This window comes from Balaenoptera borealis (genome assembly GCF_965194805.1).
Source record: "Balaenoptera borealis genome assembly, chromosome: 4".
In the NCBI taxonomy this organism is placed as follows: domain Eukaryota; kingdom Metazoa; phylum Chordata; class Mammalia; order Artiodactyla; family Balaenopteridae; genus Balaenoptera; species Balaenoptera borealis.
In genome coordinates, this window is record NC_138861.1 from 141,313,814 (window position 1) to 141,333,457 (window position 19,644).

The 19,644-nt window shown below is 35.6% G+C and overlaps 1 protein-coding gene across 1 annotated transcript; it reads right to left on the minus strand.

Annotated features, from left to right (window-relative positions):
* Positions 1-2,661: 2,661 nt before the first annotated feature.
* LOC309627669 (transcriptional enhancer factor TEF-1) lies at positions 2,662-16,441 on the minus strand. The gene is made up of 2 exons (XM_082389838.1): positions 8,273-16,441; positions 2,662-8,209 (listed from the first exon to the last, which is right to left on the minus strand). Exons 1-2 carry the CDS (start codon positions 8,492-8,494, stop codon positions 7,421-7,423), a joined length of 1,011 nt encoding a protein of 336 aa, XP_082245964.1. The 5' UTR covers positions 8,495-16,441; the 3' UTR covers positions 2,662-7,420.
* Between the last annotated feature and the right edge of the window lie 3,203 nt (positions 16,442-19,644).

The window sequence follows — 19,644 nt, forward strand, 5'->3', positions numbered from 1 at the left end:
CCTGTAGTTGAGGAATACTTTTTTTTCTTCCACTGTTTACCTACCTCAAACCATAGAAAAAAGGAACTCAGTATATCTTTCCTCTAGGACATTCTATTTCCCGAGGTTGGAAGCACATTTCAGCTAACACAGGGACTGATATTGAGCCATATCTTCTGGAGGGTGTCAGTTTCCTGTTGCTTTGCTCTTTCCTCCACACAGACACAGTTGGCTCTCATTACTGGCTTTTTCTTTTTTATCAGTCTTCAAGTATCTATCATCTCCTGCCTGTCTCTACCCTTCCACCCGCTGCTAATCTTTCTCTCTCTGCCCAGACTGTAGAGGATCTTTAGTCTAGCATCCACAAGGTCAGATGTGTAGACCACTGGCCGGGATCAAAACCAGTTTGGGGAGAGAACTGGAGGCTTAGGCTTTATATGTAAGGAACAGTTGTTGCATTTATGATTTCATAAGATATACACTTGGCCATTTAATATTTTGAATGCCATTTACTTAATTTTCTAGTTTTAAATTGTCTCTATTGGTTAAATCCCAAGCAGCAGCAAGAGGAGGGTTTTTTTTGTTTTATAACTTTCAAAATACTATTTTATATGATCACATATATAATTCTCATAAAATTTCTATGGATTAGGTGATCAGTTGTTTCTTAGGTGAGTAATTAGAGATCTTAAATAACATTTATAAAATTGCATGGATTGGTAGTGCCAGGATTTGAATCTAGGTTTCTTGGGTCCAGGTGCTGGCCTCTTAATCCCTGTGGGAACACATTAGCCTTTCAGAAGCTCCTGCAAGGTCCTCTGCCACTTCGGCATCACTTCACCATTTCATTACTCCATATAGCATTTCACTTCCAAGACAGGCTCTAAGTTTTGTCAAATAAAAAGTGGGTAAGGATTTTAGGATTGAGGACTAGGGCTTGTTCCCTTTTCCTCTTTTATTGTCTCTCAAGAGCAAGAATCAGATGAAAATCAGGGTCTGTGTTCCAAGAATCATTGTGTACAATTACATAAGTATCGTCCAAATGCAATAAGAAAGTGGCCAATTTTCTGAAATGGTTCATTTACGAACAGTGTAATTAATACCAGTAATGTTAAATACAAAGGACAAAAGCATGGAATACACAAAAGGAATCAGGGAAAAATCATTCACTTTTAGGTTAAAGAAGTCCTTTAAGCAATTATTTTGCCTTAATTTTAATTATTTTGTATGTCAAATTTCCATGTCGGGTAGAAGCAGCCAACAACTAACATGTCAGAAAGTTATGCCAATGTTCCCTGACAACAACTGTCAAACTAAGGATATTTCCCTGAGGAATAATTAAAAATGGCACATAGTCTAGTACAATCAAGGTGAAGTTTAGCCAGTGACTGGAGCAAACTATAGGTTTCAGTGTGACAAAACTTGTGTGAAGATATTTCTAACATTACTATACAATGTCTTGAATTTGATTCGATATTCCATCACAGGTATGAGAACATATAATTGGTCTAAGTGTAAAAAGAATACAAAGGAAAGAGCTAAATTTGAAGTCTTTCTGGTTACTGTCTTGCTTTGTGGATTATATCAGTACTGTTTCAATGCAGAATAAAGGATGTCCCTCCTAGTGTGGGTTCTTCTTTTTAACTCCCTACAAACATAAGAAAAAAATGGCAACAAACATAAAACCACCTCAAAACAGTGACAAAAGAAAGTGATCCATTAATTTGTAAATACCTTCTAAAGCTTTCCTTAATAAATTAGACATGTCAAGGTAAGTAAGCCACTGGCACAAAAGATTACCATGTGTCTTATAGCCCAGTCACTAATTAGGACTGAATTTTGCCTTTCCATTTGAAAAAATTACATTACTCCCTTTTCCTTCATTTCTGAAAACAATTTGCTAACCACTGTCATCAGGAAGTTTGTTTTTCTTTTCGTGAATCTTACACAAACAGTGGTTTGTGCTGGTTTCCCAAGGTCTACAAATATTTTGGTCCTGCTGCAGTTCTGGCATATGACCCCACAATCAGCATCAAACTAAGCCAAATATATGTACATGGAAAGGCAATAAAACTTTTTCACTTATTTTTCTTTGCCATTCTGAAAATAGTGCTGCCCCTCAAAAGAAAGAATTATTGGTTTGTTTTATAACTTTAGTGAAGAATATAATTTTTGCAACTACTTTTTAGTCTTTTATCTGCTATCTAGGCAGTGATAATATAATTCAAGAAATATGGACCCCAAATATAAATATTCTGTGATAAAGAAATTTTTTAATAAAGTCAATTAATTTGGAATGTTCTTATTGGCAGAGAACTTTGTCTTTTAAAACCTGGGGTTTAGTCCCAACTAACCATTTAATGCATGGACCAAAGCCAGCCTGCCACTTGTTTTGTATGGCCAATGATCTAACAAGGTTTTTTATATTTTTAAGTGGTTGAAGAAAAATTTTAAAAAAATACTTAGTGTCACATTAAAATTACACAAAATTTAAATTAGTGTCCATACATAAAGTATTGTTAAACACTGGTGTACATAATGTCTGTTGCTCGTTTTGCATTACAACAGCACAGCTGAGTAGCTGAAACAGAGACCTTATGACTCACAAAGCCTAAAATATTATGTCTCTTTACAGAAAAAGTTTTCAGACCCCTGTTCTAGATGAATTGAGGGAAGTGATTAACCCTGCCAGGGAGTCTCCTTCATATATTAAATGGAGACAGAACCCCTCCTCTAATTGAAGAAGGTGGTACTATAAAATGGTATCCCGAGTTAGACGGGGGTTCTTGGATTCATGAAGCTAGAAATGGCTATCATGCACTTACCCAATCAATTTTTCATTTTATACATGAATGATTAGATAAATTACCTAAGTTTACTCAGCTGGATAGTAGATGTGAAATATGAAACCAGGTCATATTACTAATAGATGCCAGTTTTATATGCTTAACACTTGTTAGTCCTTGCGTCAAAATTTTATATACATTTTTGTACTTAATCTTCACAACCTTGCATCGTAGGTATTATTATCAACATTTTATAGCTTAACTGAGCCTTGCAGAAGTTAACTGCTTCATTGTTTAAAATTAGTAAGAGGTAGAGACATTATTCTAACTTGGGTGTCCCTGACTCCTAGGATTTTACATTTAATTATAAACTAATGCCTTCCTTTGACAGAAATCTTTATTTCCTTTTACTAAAGTTATAAGAAAGTGCATATATCATGAAAGAAATGAGTATGGTCCTTAGATGATAATATTAGGGAATATTGACTTGGAATGCCCTTTGTATGGAGGAAACTAATGTTAATTAATGCACAAGGGGAAAATGTTTCAGTTCTACGTGTAGTGGCATTACTTGTGCATTTGTTGGGTGAATAGTTCTGAAACAATATTGAACAGTAACATAAAACAGTTGGAAATAGTCATGTTCTACCCAATTTCAAGGTATGTTTCAAGAGCATGTGTTTTGTATTTCAGTTTAAAGAGCAAATTGTTATGATTATCTTACGTGATTTTGATGGTTTTCATTTTATAAAAAAATATTTTCATATATATTTTATAGTACCTTCAAATCAGATAGTTGGACATTTTATTCTTCATTTGCAAATGAGAAAGTGGGAGAGAAAAGTAAATTAATTCCCAGAGAGTTATGAGCAGAGGTAGAGCTAAATATCATGGCCCCAAGTATTAGTTCTGGGCCTGTTAGTGTATTCCTGGCAGAAAGCTACTGGTAACACCACCATACTTTTGTCAGTGGCCAAGAATAAAGAGAACTGTCTGGGTTTGAGGGACAGAGGCAAAAGGAATTTTTTTTCCTTTCCCATATTAGTAAATAAACCTCACTAACTTTTTTTAAGATGTGAAGCATAGAATAAAACTGGCTGTTATTTAGTTCAAATTTACTATATTGTTTATATTTTTAAATTTTGCTTTGGTTTATGGTTGAAGTTTTTTATTTAATTCAGTATTTAGTGAGTAATTCTACTGTTTTTATTGACTTTTCTTCTTCTGAAAAACACAGAGAGGAGATTAAATCAAAGTTGACAGACCTATTTTTCCTCCATTAATTGAATAGTATGATTTATTCAAATATGCAGACAGTAAATATTTTTATGAGTATTTACTTTTCATGCCATTCATGAGACATTCCTATTAAAGTATGAACATTTTCAAATGCAAAACAAATATGTCTTTGATTGGCTGAGTGAATTCTATAGAGAGAATTTCATAGAACAGGCCATTGCATTTTGTGTTGTTAGGATAATCTGATGAACACCATTGTTCCCTTTATTCAAGAACTAGCGGGCTTTTCCCAGAACAAAGACACTATGACTGCAGCTACAATTTTATTTTTCAGATTATAGATTGTAACCATCCTATTACACTATCTAATATGTTATATTCAAATAGGTTTCATTGCATATTACTTTCTATCAAGAATAGAGAAAAAGTATTTCCCTGAATGAATCCAAATTATGCTGAAATCACACAAATGTGGAATTAGCTACCAATTTATTCCATAAAGCAACTGGGAATTGTAGCCTATTCTGTACTGAAACAAGAATCTTAAGGTTAGGATTTAGCATTTTAGAAGTTTTATCCATGAGAGTGCCTATTACATTTTTAACCTTATTCCTCACATAGGTGCTAAATTATCTACTAAGAAATCTAGCATAAGGAAATTACAAAATGATTTTTCTTTTTAAATTTTTTGTCTTTTCCTACCTTTCTATTTTAGTTCAAAAAATTAGAATAAACAGAATTAGTAATATCATTCTATAGTCATGCAATCACCATGTCGGAGACTTAAAAAATACTCGATAAATATTTAACTATTATAAAGACATATAGTCCAGAAGAGAACTGGATTCAGAGAAGAAAAATTTTATTCTAGTGGAATGATCTTGGAAATATTGGAATATTTTTCCTCAAAAGAATGTTCTGCTGAGTAAAATCCACATTTCATGTTTCAAATGAAAGCAATAACAATAGTAACAATAAAAAATAAATTTATCAGGGTATAAGCATATTGAGGTCTCTGAAAGTCAGGGGTACTCATCAAAAGAGACCATAACTGTCAGTTACAATTTGTGCAAGTGGCATGCATTTATACAATTTTTGTATATTTTCTCTCTGAAGTAGGAAGCAAGGTGATCTCTTGAGAGGAAATGGGGAGGAGCAGGTCTAGCAGGTTTAGGAGAGGAGAAAAGGTTTAAAATAATTATTGCAATATATGCACCCTCTGCACACAGTGAATGCTGTCCAACTGACTTGAAATTATAGATAGATTTGCAGAGCCTAAGGCTGTTTGTGATCCTGCCATTTCAACTGAACTCTTGAATCAATTTGGTCAAGCATCATGCTAATAAGGTCAAAAAGCCAGTCAAACTGGTTGTCTGACTTGAATGATTGTGTGACTAAAGTGATTAGTGGAAACAGCCTTAAACTCACATTCACCCCCAAACCCTGTCTTCTGAAAAACTGTCCTGTTTCTGTTTCTGTATAGTTTTGCTGTCTACATTAATGTTTCTCAACATTTTAGAGCACATACTTCCTGAAGAAAGCATATTCAAGTCTATGCCCTCTTTTAAAGTCTCTCAAATTCAAAACAACTTATTTAAAATCCCAAAAGACAAAAGGACTTTCAACTGGTTCTTCAAAATAAAGATACCTTTTATCTTTATGCATTAATGCCTATTTTACAGGAAATTGTAAGTTCAGCAGGGGCTTTGAAACTTCACTTGTCCCATTATCTCCATAAGCCCATTAGGGAAATTGTGTGCTAGTAAATATCTTTTAACAATAAAAACCTTCCTATTTTCTAACATCTAATTCTTGTTAACTGTACATTGATACTTAACTTTATATACTGAACTCACTGGGTATTAATTCTATATTTACCAAACACCATCCACCACAGTTATCATTAGTGCAGACACAGTGGAAAGTAGGTTATGGCATTTATCAAATTGAGTCAGTAAAGTCTCATTTGTGGTTTCCCACTGTTTACGTATTAAAATCAATCTTTGTACAAAGATGATGGGACAAATCAAACCCAGACCTACACTGTGAGTAATTTGTTGTTTTGGGATATTTTTGTAGGGCAAAAAGGATCTACTTGAAATTCTTTTTTAGTAAAATTATTAACCAGTTGAAAGGACCAAAATTATTAACTAATTGAAAAGACTCAATATAATCACACATGAAAAAATATCATACAATGAGCATCTTTCAGTGATCCCTTAGCAACTTTACAGAAAAAAAAAAATTGAAATTTGATAGTGTCCACAAAAGGATACTAAATTTCAGCATCTTATGTTCACTCCTATGAATCATGCGCATGTCCTAGGTGGGCTCCCACTCCCTGTTGCCCCATCCAAGAAATGTACCTGATGCTAAGTGTCCTTGAGGATTTTATTTATTTATTTTTTTACAATACAATTTTATATTTTTTAAATATACTATATATGTTAAGGATAAGGGGTGAAGTTTTCTTCCTCTGTAACAGCTGTTTCAAGAGTTTAATGGATTAGGAGATTAGTTTTAACCTTGAAGAAAAAAGTACAAATTTGTCTCATTAGGATATTTCTACCAAGCATTTTTTAAGGCTATATTTTAAAGTTGGTTTCAAAAAGAAGGAAAAGTTTCATTTAAAAAATAATTTAGTGAATTATGTTCTTTCATAACTTCCACCCTAATTTGTTACAAAGTCTAAAGATTCTTAGTTTTGTGCACTAATTTACATCTATATCTAAAGATTAATTTTACTTGTATCTTAAAACAAGAATTTTATGTTAAAAAAAAAACACTAAATACATTTGTATAAAGGCTGTAAATGTCCAATGGTAAATGCTCTGTCTTAATTTTTTTTTCTACCACAACGAGAAACAGGTCTCTGCAAACAGAGACTTGGGTTCTCAAGGTTCAACTTTCTGAGGAACTGTGGGCTGTGGATCTGAATAACACACAGAAACAACTCGATTTCTCTTTTTACAACGGTACCAGAACTTCACAGCTACAATGAGTATGAACACATGAAAAAATGACTTCACTCAAACAGGATTTAGAAAAGTTGGGGTGACCTCAGGGCCAGGGCAGCACCCTTGCGTGGTGAGGCTTACAGTCAGTCGTTCGATCATGGAGAGAGTGTGTGTGTGTGCGCGCACATATGTGTGTGTGTATATACAGATATCTATATTTATAAATAACCATGGTTAGTCCTTTACAAGCCTGTAAATATGATGCTGTGCTCCATGTTCACTATTTGAAACTTCAAATACACAGGCCATGCACAGGAGAGTTTCTTGTGTATCCCTGTTTGTTACCACCAATAAAACTGTGAAGTTTTCCAAAACACTGTTCATCATATATTTCTCTGGTAAGTGTTTGAGCTTGTGAATGAAATTGATCATATATTCACACGTCGGGGACCGGTTTATTCAGTATACCAATCGGCCATTCTCAAACCTTGCATATTCCGTCTCTACTTTTTCTACTGCTTGCTTCCCAAAGGAGCAAACTTTGGTGGAACAGGTGACTGTCATATTCTCAGAACTCTCATACTGACTGGTCACGCCATAAAAAGCCCCGACATCATCTTGAATACTGCAGTTTAAATCAGCCCAGAATTTTATGAGGAAGAAGGCATTTTGAGGGCCCTTTCCAAACAATTCCTTTAAGCCAGCTTTCTTTTCAGGAAATTTGTCATAAATCTGACGAATGTCCACTGATTCGAGCAATGGGTCACTGTAATAATGGTTGGCATGCCCAATGTGCACGAAGAGGTGTTTGTTGTACCAGTCTGGGTCTCGCCGCCGTTCGAGGAAAGCTGAGAACTCCACCAGGCGGAGTTTGGTTGTGCCAATGGAGCGGCCCTGCCAGGCCGGGACCGAGGGAGCTGGGGCTGACGCAGGCTCAAACCCTGGAATGGGGGCTGTGACCGCTGGCTGGATGGGGTAGGCCTGCTGCACGAAGGGCTTGACGTCTTGTGAGGATCCAGGCTGTCCTGTCTGTATCATTCCCGGCCAGAACCCCGGCGCCCCTGGGAAGGTGGGGCGTGGAAACCCTGGCAGCCCCAGCTGGCTGTGAATGGCAGTGGCTGATTCGATCTGGGCTGACGACATGGCGGCCACGTGCTGCAGGGCCTTATCCTTTGCAGTCTGATCCTTTAGCTTAGAATGAAAATCACAAGATTTCCTTCTGGCAAGAACCTGAATGTGACTAGACACCTTAACGGCGGCTTGAATTTCTCAAACTTTCTTTCTTGCTAAGACGTGTATATGACTAGACACCTGTTTTCTGGTCCTCGTCTTCCCGGTCCTGAGTCTGATGTATCTGGCTATCAATTCATTCCTATCATACATCTTGCCTTCATCTGATAAGATGATTTTCCTCCTCCCACATGGTGGATAGATAGCCAAGGCTTCCTGAAAGCTCTGCTCGATGTCGGGGCTCCAGACCCCTTCTGCATCATTGTCAATGGGCTTACCTGCAGAGTCACTCATCCTTTCCATGTTTTTGGCAGGGCTCTCACTGCCGCTCCAGCTGCTCGGCTCAATTTTGGCGGTTGGATTTTCCAAGCCGAAGCCTGGAGCCTTTTCAAGTAAATAAACCGAAGGGAAGTTTTCCAGGGAGAGTCTCCTCCAGGGTTTGGTGGTTACTGCGACTCAGTCTTTCTTGGACACAATGTTTCTGCTGACTCCTGAAAATTTTCCACTTGAATGTGCAACGAAGCAGCGGCGGCGGCGGCAGCAACAGCAACAGTGCTGCCGCAGCGCCCGGTGAGTCCCAGGAAAACTTCGGCGCCGCTTCCCCCGCCTTCAGCTCGGAGCCCGGCTCCCGGTCCCCGGGCTGGGCCACCCTCCCCCGCCCCCAGCGCCGCTCCTGCCCCGGGGCCGGCTGGACGTGCTGGGCTGCTGCCCGCGGCTCCAGGCAAAGGTGGACGGGGTCGGGGGCCTTCACTGCATGGCCTGTCCCCGGACGCGGCCGCCCTGAGCCCGGGCCCCGCCGCGCGGACTGGGCCGCTGGGTGGAAGCGAGTCTGCAAAGTGCTTGGTGGGCGCCCGCGGCGGGCGGCGGGGCCGCGGCGGCGCTGCAGAGGCTCGGCTCGGCTCCGGCCTCCTTGAGGATTTTAATAGCAAAAAGAAAAAAAAAGAATTTGATCTTCTCCCCATTCTCATATAAGTGAAGGCAGTCAAGACAGGTGCAGTTTGGAGAGGGAATATTGTACTAAAACAGGGATCACTAAGAAGGAAATAATATTGTTATAATTTATGTCGAAGAGTGTTCTGCCTATGTTTTCCTCTAGGAGTTTTATGGTTTCTGTTCTTATATTTAGGTATGCTATCATTTATATGTGGAATCTAAGAAATAAAACAAACTAGTGAATATAACAAAAAAGCAGACTCACAGATATAGAGAACAAACTAGTGGTTTGTTCTCTATATCTGTGAGTCTGCGGGGAGAGGGAAGCTGAGAGGGACAAGATAGAGGTAGGGGATTAAAAGGTGCAAACTACTGTGTATAAAATTAGCTACAAGGATATATTGTACAATGAAGGGAATGTAGCCAATATTTTGTAAGAGCAATAAATATAATCTTTAAAAATTGTGGATCACTGTATTGTACATCTGTAACGTATACTATTGTACATAAACTATACTTTAAATTTTAAAAAAGTATACAGGATGATGTGTGTGGGTTATATGCAAATACTACGACATTCTATATAAGAGACTTGAGCATCCTTGAATTTTGGTATCTGAGCGGGCTCCTGGAACAAATCCCCAGGGATACAGAGAGACAACTGTACTTGGTCATAGTAAATCAAGGGGAAGGCATATTCACTCTATGTTAAGTACAAAATAAATAAATATCATTTAATCCTCACCAAAAAAGGTGGGGGATAATAATGGGTTAAAGGCCACGAGTTCAGTATATATTAAATGAATTCAAGATAACTGTGAGACAGCTAACTACAGATGTTGAGTAACCCGTTACATACAGGAGTTGGAAGTTATGAACAGTGCTTTGACTTGGAAACACAAATTTTAGAGTCCTCATAGTTATTACTATCCACGGACGGCCACTGTCAGAAAGCTTAGAATCATAGCCTCCTTTGCAACAAGCTCTGTCCCATTGAAAAATCCTGGTGTTATAACGTCCAATATGCCTAAAATATACCAACTTCTCTCTATCTCCCCATTCAAATCATTGATATCTCTCTACGAGTCTTCAGAAATAGCCCTCTATGCTTCTAATTTCTACTATTGCCTCCTTTTCCAAGGATAGCTTCATAGTCTCCAAAAGATATGTTTCCCCAAGAACGAGACCTTATAAATCACAATTTTGATCCTGTCACCCTAAATGCTATACTTAAAAGGCATTGTTCATTGCTCATAGAGTAGTGTCCAGGCCCTGCATGTTCTGGCCCTAGCCGATAGTCCCCACTTCATCTTGTTACTCCCTCCTTCTGTTCTCCATCAATATTGCTTTCAGTGTTTTCCTTGCACCAGTCTCCTTCCCCTGCAGGGATTTCTGTATATCTTTCCTAGATCAGTCATTCCACTACCTTCCATAAAATATGACCCAACTATTTACAATAGCCAAGACATGGAAACAACCTAAATGCCCACTGACAGATGACTGCATAAAAAAGACCTGGTATATATACAATGGAATATTACTCAGCCATAAAAAGAATGAAATAATGCCATTTCCAGCAACATGGATGGATCTAGAGATTATCATACTAAGTGAAGTAAGTCAGAAAGAGAAAGACAAATACCGTATGATATCACTTATATGTGGAGTCTAAAATATGACACAAATGAACTTATCTATGAAACAGAAACAGACTCACAGACATAGAGAACAGACTTGTGGTTGCCAAGGGGTAGGTGGGCTGGGGGAGGGTATGAGTGGGAATTTGGGGTTAGCAGATGCAAACTATTATATCAATGGATAAACAACAAGGTCCTCCTGTATAACACAGGAAATTATATTCAATATCCTGTGATAAACCAAAATGGAAAAGAATATGAAAAATGTATATATATTTATAACTGAATCATTTTGCTATATAGCAGAAATTAACACATTGTAAATCAACTATACTTCAATAATATTAAAAAACAAACAAAATCCATAAAATATGGCCCAGTACAGTTTCACCAAGTCAATCAATTTGAGTTAACACACACATTCTCTAAAGTGCATTGCACAAAGGGAGAAAAAGGGAAGAATAAATAAGAGGAAAGGGTCAAATATGAATGAAAGAGCCTCAGTGTAGACACAAAATAAAATGCTTTGAAAACATATTTCTGATAGCCTGACAAGAAATTATTGTACTCAGTTACATCTTCGGAGCACTAATTTTCTTCACTGGGGAAACAGCCATGAAATAGTCTCTGGTCCTTTATTTTTGGCTCAATTATCCAGTTTTATTTATCTTTTAGTCTTTAAATTTTAAATTTTGGGGGTTTTTGTCACGCATAACATACTATTTTTCTTATTATACTTTACTTGAAAAAGATATCTATTTCATCTAATTTAAGACATTCTTTTCCAATAGAAATAAAGTGAAGGTTCCTTTCATAATTATGTCCCTTGATCTTTAGGTAGACAAGTAAAATGATTTCTAGATTACTTTAATGAGCAAAACTAGATGTAATTGAAGAGATTAGATTTTTTTAAAAATCTGAGCTAGTTGTGTCTGCTTCATGAATTTTAGATGTCTAAATGGACAAAAGGACTCTTGAACCATTTATGTTTTTCCAATTTGGAAACTTTACAGCTTTCTTAACTTTTTGTTAAGTACTAAAAGCCTGTGCTTATAAGCATTATGAATAAGTTTAATTTTCAAGCTAATAGTTTGAGGTATTACATGCTGTATATTTAAAAAACAATTCCAGTATACTAATAGATAGACTAATAATTTGCAAATACGTGGTAGGATTCTTGGAAGTGTTTGCTCAGAAAATTTAGAATATATTTTAATTATGATAATGCTAAATTTAGAATATGTATTAAGATAATTGGATAGATATTAGCTATCCAAGATAAAGCAATATTGGTTATTTACTGTTTCTCCTACATTTTCCCCTATTTTACTATGTATGTCCAAAATCCGCAAAGTAGAAGTTAGTCACTGAAAATAGAAACCACTTATAAGAACTCTAATTAACATATCACTATTTTTATGGTGTTTCTGAGTCTCCTGAGATTCGAATTATATCTATAATTTGGGTAGTACTTTATAGTTAATTGAAAAGCTTTTCAAAACTCTTCTCCAAAGCTGCTGCTCCGGTTGGTACAGACCTGACAGTGATATGGGAGGAACCCACTATAATTTTGCTTAATGTTGCATCCACAGTACATTGCCTACCCGCTGAAAATATTGAAAATGAACTAAATTATTTATTTTGCTTAATTAATTGCCTATCTGTGATGTAGCTATCCAGGAAACCAACAATAGGACAAAAATAAAGTATCAAAGTATTATTTCTATTTATACATACCTATAGACTTATTTTGAGCAAAATTTAAAGAAACAGCTTTTCAGTTTATTGAAAGAAGAGGATGGTTATAGAAATTTGATTTTCACTTTCTAAATAAACAAATGCTGAAAATGTATTTGAAAATAGCCACTGATTGCCTTTAACAATTATCTTAACCTGTGGATATGAAAATAATGGCTTCTCAGTCCCAGACTGAAGTGATTTTTAGTGCACTCTTTGTACCTTAATCTTTGCTGATAATTTAAAAACTCATAGTTTTATATATATCAGAAATTAGTAAGGTATATCCTTACAGAATATCTTGTGATCTCATGTGGTAATGAACTGAGTGCCTTTTTTCCAACTGCCAAGTATTCATCAGCAAAACAGGATGAGCATAGTTTATGAGGCCATTAATAAACATTTCAGAATATTTTCAAAAGCCTGAGATAGCCCTGGGCCTTTTATAAATCACCCCATAAAACACAGTCTGAGACATCTTTAGGATATTATAACATGACAGTTGAACTTAGTCATTTAAAAAGAGAAGGCAATAAAATTTAAACTTATTTGTGATAAATAAGAATAAATAAATATACATATATTAAAATAAGGAAGAAAGGAGTTCTAATTGCTTTTCCTAATCTTGTCCACTAGATATACTCACTGTCATTTAAAATTAGGGCAAGGCATATAGATATGTTCCATTTATAGAATTGGACACATTTTTAAAATAAGCTTTGGTTGTCATTTTTGTTTTTGTTTTGTTTGTTTTGTTTTCCATTTAAATCCTTACTTCATTGGCACGGCTGTTCTTTTCAATTGCCCTTTACTGACACCAAAACTTTTTTATTCTGTATTGGAAAAATCCAGTTCAGACTGGTAGTGACAAAACATCCTATTAAAATCAGTAAGTCATGTGAATTATTTTTTTAAATGCAAATTACATAATATGAATCTTCTGCTTAAAATCCTTCAGTAGCTTTCTACTGTCCAATGGATAAAAATCCTAACTGCTTAGGCTAGCCCTTAAGTATATCTGAACCTTGCCTGCTTATTCTTCCTCCTTATCCTCCAGCCACACTGCCCTCATTCAGTCCCATTTCAGAGCATTCCACATACGTTTCCCCTTCCTGCCATACTTCACCTGGAGTTCTAAGGTTGATCTGTTTTATGCCTTCTGATACCATCTCCCTCCTCCCATTTAGCCATTGCCATCATCTTAAAGGTTCAGCACCATGAAAGCAAAGATTGTGTCTCCTTTGTTCAACATAATGTAACCAGTACTTAGCACAATACCAAGAGATCAACATATATGTATTAAATGAATGAATGTACTAATGAGTAATGCTGGCAATACACGATTCAGCCTGGTGGCAGCAACAGCAACTGTATTACTATCTTCATTGTTGTCACAGGTCCACTTCTCTCTTGTCATTTGGTATAGTTCACAAAACCCCTTTGCATATGTGCCCTATTTTGATCTTGACAATAGATTTGTGTGGTCAGCAGTGTTTTACTTATTTTTTCAACAGTAGAGTTGAGATCTCAGGGTAGTAGGAAAGGTAAAATGAAATATGACTGAAAAAAGCTAAGACCCAAGCATTCTCAGCCTAAATCAAGCCATTATTTCAGTTACCCAACAGAAAATGCATTTATTATTCAATTCCTATATTTGTTAAACATCTGAGACAGGGGTCTATAAACAGTGACAACTATTTTTACACTTTAATTAAATATGATAAGTATTTCATAAACTCAAAAAAGCACAGTTTTCTCTATACATTATTGGATCTATCATTTATTATGTTTTTCTAAAACTTGCCTGAGTGTCCTCTCCTTTTACTGTTGTTATTCCTTTCCCCTAGTCATTGCTGATGGCTTGCTCAATTTAATACTGATAAAAATTATTTTCAAATGATAAAAAGATACAAAAATGAAAACTTTTTATATCTATTTAAAAACTAGGCCATGTTCATTGGTTATTAAATTGAACTGACTGCTACGATTTAGACATAGGTAAAAAAATATTTCAATATATAGCTCTTTTTCAAGCTTACATTTCTGCAAATAAAATAGAAGAGAGATGTTGAGAATGCAGCTAAACTACTCCATAATATTGTGGCCTTGTCATCCATTTTGTGTAGCCAAACTGCTTGTGGGGGTCCCTTAAACTATCTCTCCACTGCCCTTGTGATAAGCATTCTCTCCCCAAGGCCCAGGACCTTCTCTTTGTGCACCCCTCAGATTAATGCCTGCCCCCCCCCCACCAAGCTTACTAAACACCAGTCCTTTTTGTTTGAATTAACCAATCCAACCTCAGCCTGGGAACCTCAAAGCATTCCACCCTCGGACCCTAATAAAGGCATGTGCCCCTGTCACTCTCTCTGCCTGAGTCTTGCCCTGACTTCGCCAGTGTACTTCCTCCAGGAGATGTGAGTAACAAGCTTCTCTATCTCCATTGCCTTGTGTTCTTGTGTTAAACGTGGCTCACCATCTGACACCTGGGGTGGGGTGGGGGGAATGAGGGGGCTCTACTTAACAAATGTTAGGCTAACAAAGTCAAAACATTAGATATTAAATTTCTATTATATATAACCTAATTCTTTTATGCCTACGTACATGGTTAAAATTATTTTCTTTACAAAGTATGACTAGACATGGTATTTCACTTGAAGTAATTCATGATGTGAGGGACAAAGTTAAGTAGACATAAAGAGAAAATATTGAAACAATGTTGGATTTACAAATGTATATACCACAAATATTCACAAGATGGAAGCAATAAATGGAGGCTCTTAGAAATGCAATGCATAATGACTACCACACTTGATCAACTCTAAGACAACTTCAACTGAAAAATGCATCTCTCTTGCATATAAGATCACACACACACACAATGATACTACTGCCAGTTAAGCAATGACACAGTGCCTAACGATACACTCTCACGATATCTCACACCAGCCTAATGTTGCTTTAAAAATTTCTTACAAAAGTTTTCAGGGAATTTGTCAATCTTTTTGCCTTCGATTTTATTGCCTGGTATGTTCTGTCCAATCCCTTTAGAGATATGTCAGTAACAAAACAGACAATGCTTTCAACTACTTCTTGGTATATTCCTTTTTAAGTCCTATAAACCACGCTGTTCTTTTGCAAGTAAATAATGGAATTGTACTCATTATCCATGGGCATGTATTTTCTTCACTAATATATCAAATTATATTGTGCTACTTTTTCCCATAACTTTATGTGTACCTAATTAATTATTTGTTTGAATGCCCAGTCATCGTCCATAAGACATTTAAAGAGCAATTAAATCTAAAATTATGTCATAAAAATTGCATGTAAGTTACCTGAAGTGAAAAAAGTATGAAAATATTATGACTAATTTCATATATGTGCAGGCAATTTCAAGTATTTCATAATGGTTGCCCAGCAAAAACAATTATTAGATGTCATCAACTGTACGTGTCCCAAATTCAGAAAATTCAGAGCTATTAGAAAGAGAAAGAGAGAGAAGAGTGGCTTGAGAAAATTAAATACTGTATTAAGGAAGGAAGTGAGTGGATAAAAAACCCAGAGGCAAAAAAAGTGTTATACTTATATCCTATGATGCTTTTTTCTTCTGTACACTGATGCTTTCAATTGAAATGTGAATAACAAATAATAAAAATAAATATTTCGGGGCTTCCCTGGTGGCGCAGTGGTTGAGAATCTGCCTGCTAATGCAGGGGACACGGGTTCGAGCCCTGGTCTGGGAAGATCCCACATGCCACGGAGCAGCTGGGCCCGTGAGCCACAACTACTGAGCCTGCGCGTCTGGAGCCTGTGCCCCGCAACGGGAGGGGCCGAGATAGTGAAAGGCCCGCGCACCGCGATGAAGAGCGGTCCCCGCACCGTGATGAAGAGTGGCCCCCACTTGCCGCAACTAGAGAAAGCCCTCGAAAAAAAAAAAAAATAAAAAATAAATAAATAAATAAATAAATAAATATTTCAAATATTTTGCTTTTGTTTTTTTCACAACATATGTAAAAGAGTAAAAATCATTTGAATTGTTGAGCTAATGTCATATACAATCAGATTTATAAACAAAGACGTAAATTTGGCAATAATAATAATAAACAACTGCATCAACTTTAGCTTTATAAACTACCAGTCTGCATTTAGCTCATAAAATATACAGGTGCAAACACTTACATAAAATTCAAAATCCCATCAGAAGAAATTAGGTAAAAATGTACAATCCAACATGCTAACATACATTTTTTTCTGAAGGGCAAATACGGTCTTCAAATATGCAAATTCACATTACTCTGATTACTTTGTTGCATGTTCACTGAAAGAACTTATGAGGCAATTAGGGTAACTTGTTTGCATTATTCAAAACTCAACACGTATGACTAAACTTGATCATATCTTTGATTCTAAACAGATTATTGCCTATTGATAGTGAATGACTGTGGTACGCTATTTCATGAAGAAGACTGAATGCTACACACTATGCTTGCTGATAGCTAGCATAAATATACATATATTTGAACTTACAAAATCAACTCTTTCAAAAGAGATGGCTTCCCTTCATCCTTAACTCTGTCTCATAAGTCACACCTATGCTTGTCTTTCTGAGAATTACAGACCTGAGCTCTCTTTCACTGTCTTCAGTGAGACCAAGTGACTCAATATTTAATATCTCTGTCAAATAAGGTCATATCTTATTGCTTATTCTGAGATATGTTAAATATATCCTATTACCAAGAAAGGAAACAAAGTTTTAACTCTTAAAACATGGGGTAAAATTACTTTTCTAAATGCTTCTAGAAAATATGATGAAGCTTAACAAACACTTTAAAAAATAAACCCTTTTATTCCAAAATGCTTCTATTTTATTATTCCCTTTTACAATATCACATACATGTGTGCAAAACAATTTTACTTGGTTTTGTATTCCCTTTTACAACTTTTATTTTGGGGGAACATTATTCAAACTGTTCTATCCAGTAGATCAAAAATATTAAGTATTGAAAAATAACCCAGCATCAAATAATTTTTGCAAAATATTTAACCACAACAAATGGATTCTTTGCTGAAATATTTTTCACATTTTATATTATAATCTCAACTGTGAATATCTATAAAGGGTATGAAATGATATAACATTTCTGAAATACTTTTGCCACAAGATTCCTTCTTCATTGGCAAATCTCACATACAATTTTTCTTTGTAGTGTGGTACGAAAATTCTAACATATAAATTATTTCTGAAATATTGAACATTTAAAAATAGATTATACTGTTGATCATCTGTGAAATCTAATCTAAAATTTGCAAAGACATTTACAGGTACACTTGGAAGAAAATTATTTTTGTTTCCCATAATGAGGTATTTCAAGAGTTCATTTTGAATCTTATTTATCAGTTGAATAATAAGTCATAATGTTTCATAAATATATAACAATTGAAAAAGAATAAATAGTAGTAAAAATAGCAGGAGAAAGCCTGAGAGATTATGTATATCTCCAAGAATGCTGAGCAAAATGGAAAGCAGATGGCACATCAGAAAATATATAAAATAGAGAACAAGCTATAATATCTGATATATAGCTAAAAGGAGTTCCATAAAGAAAGAAACGATAAAATGCAGACTAGAAAAATAAACAAACAATGAAGGAATATTTTCCAACTTACAGAAAGACTTGAACCTTTATAACAAAAGACAGGCTGGTATCTATCAGGATGAATTAAACACCACTAGTATTTTCTACATATTGTTGAAATTTCTGAATACCTGCAACTAAGAAAATCCTCACATCTCTCAGAGATGGGAAAAATATATATATATCACAAAATAAATAAGTATTGGAGTGGCATCAGACCTGATATCAGACAAACCAAACATTAGGGGAAAAAATGAACTAAAGATCTAAAAGAAAATTATTTTAAACTTAAAAGTCAATACCCAGTCAAAATAACAGTCAAATAAATGAGAACAAATCAAGGTATCTTCAGACGTGTAAGGCTTAAGTAATGAACTTCTATAGGATGCTTTTCATAAAGCAAGAAAACTGGAAAACAGAATATGTGGATCACAAAAGATAGAGCACCTGAACTGGAACACAATGAAATGAAATCCCAGGATGATAGCTTTGAAACAATCCTTAAAGTAATCTTTCCAAATTAGAACAAGAATATAATGGACAGAGAATTCTATTTTTCTAAATGTACAATAAAATAAATTGCATTGACTAGATATACTAAAGTCAAATTCTGGAAGGTTTTCATAATATGGTGAAGAAAACATATGTTTCTTTTCTCAACAAAGGAAAAGAAAGTCAACTGGAATTCCACTGGAGTACAAAAAAAAAAAATCATACCACCAAGTTATGGTCCAAACATAAAGCAAATAGTATATGACACGGTTTTTGAACTTTTGAGAATTCAGTAAATGGATATGTCATTTATACTTAAATAATTTTGAACTTTTAGAATCAATATCTAGAAAAGGAAACCATGGTAACTGAACCAGTCTGCGAAAATTGTAATCACTGACAATTGAAAGGACACAGTGCATTACTATCCTCTTAGTCTTTGTTATTCCAAATTCACGTGACCATTGAAGGCAATTGCAATATTGCTTAAATAACATTTTTGTATGTTTATGATGACTCTTAAAACCACCAGCCTGATGAACTTAAGTCCTCTTCCCAGCCACCCCCTTGCCATCATCCCCAGCCTCTCTGTAAACTCCCTCGGCTTCCGTGACCTACTGCAATGTTTGTCCTTTGTACTAATAATGAAGTTATCATATACTAAATAATTATATGTTGGACAATAGAGGCTTTTCATAACACTTCCAAAACAAAGAAAAATAAATAACAGATTTTTCAATGCAGCGTTGGAAATCGTATAATAGGTATAAGCACGTTTGCCGGAAGTTTACAGAAATGGTCAATACTTCCATTTGACCACTTCTGTAAAAGTGGTCGTAACTTCTATTTATATAAGTAGTCCATAACCTCCATAATCCCCATTAGATCTAAGTGGAAATTTAAATATCAACCCAGTCACTTATTACATACTTCATCCTGTCAGCTTGCATACTCTCTGTGAGCCTCGATTTCTTTCTTTGGAAAATGAGCTAAGACAGCAGTGATATAAAGTTTTTCT

Excerpts from the sequence above, each read along its gene's own strand:
- LOC309627669 (XM_082389838.1), bottom strand. The coding sequence starts at position 8,494 with ATGGAAAGGATGAGTGACTCTGCAGGTAAGCCCATTGACAATGATGCA. Across the intron at positions 8,210-8,272 it reads AGACGAGGACCAGAAAACAG|GTGTCTAGTCACATTCAGGT; the intron begins GTGTCTAGTCAT and ends GCCGCCGTTAAG.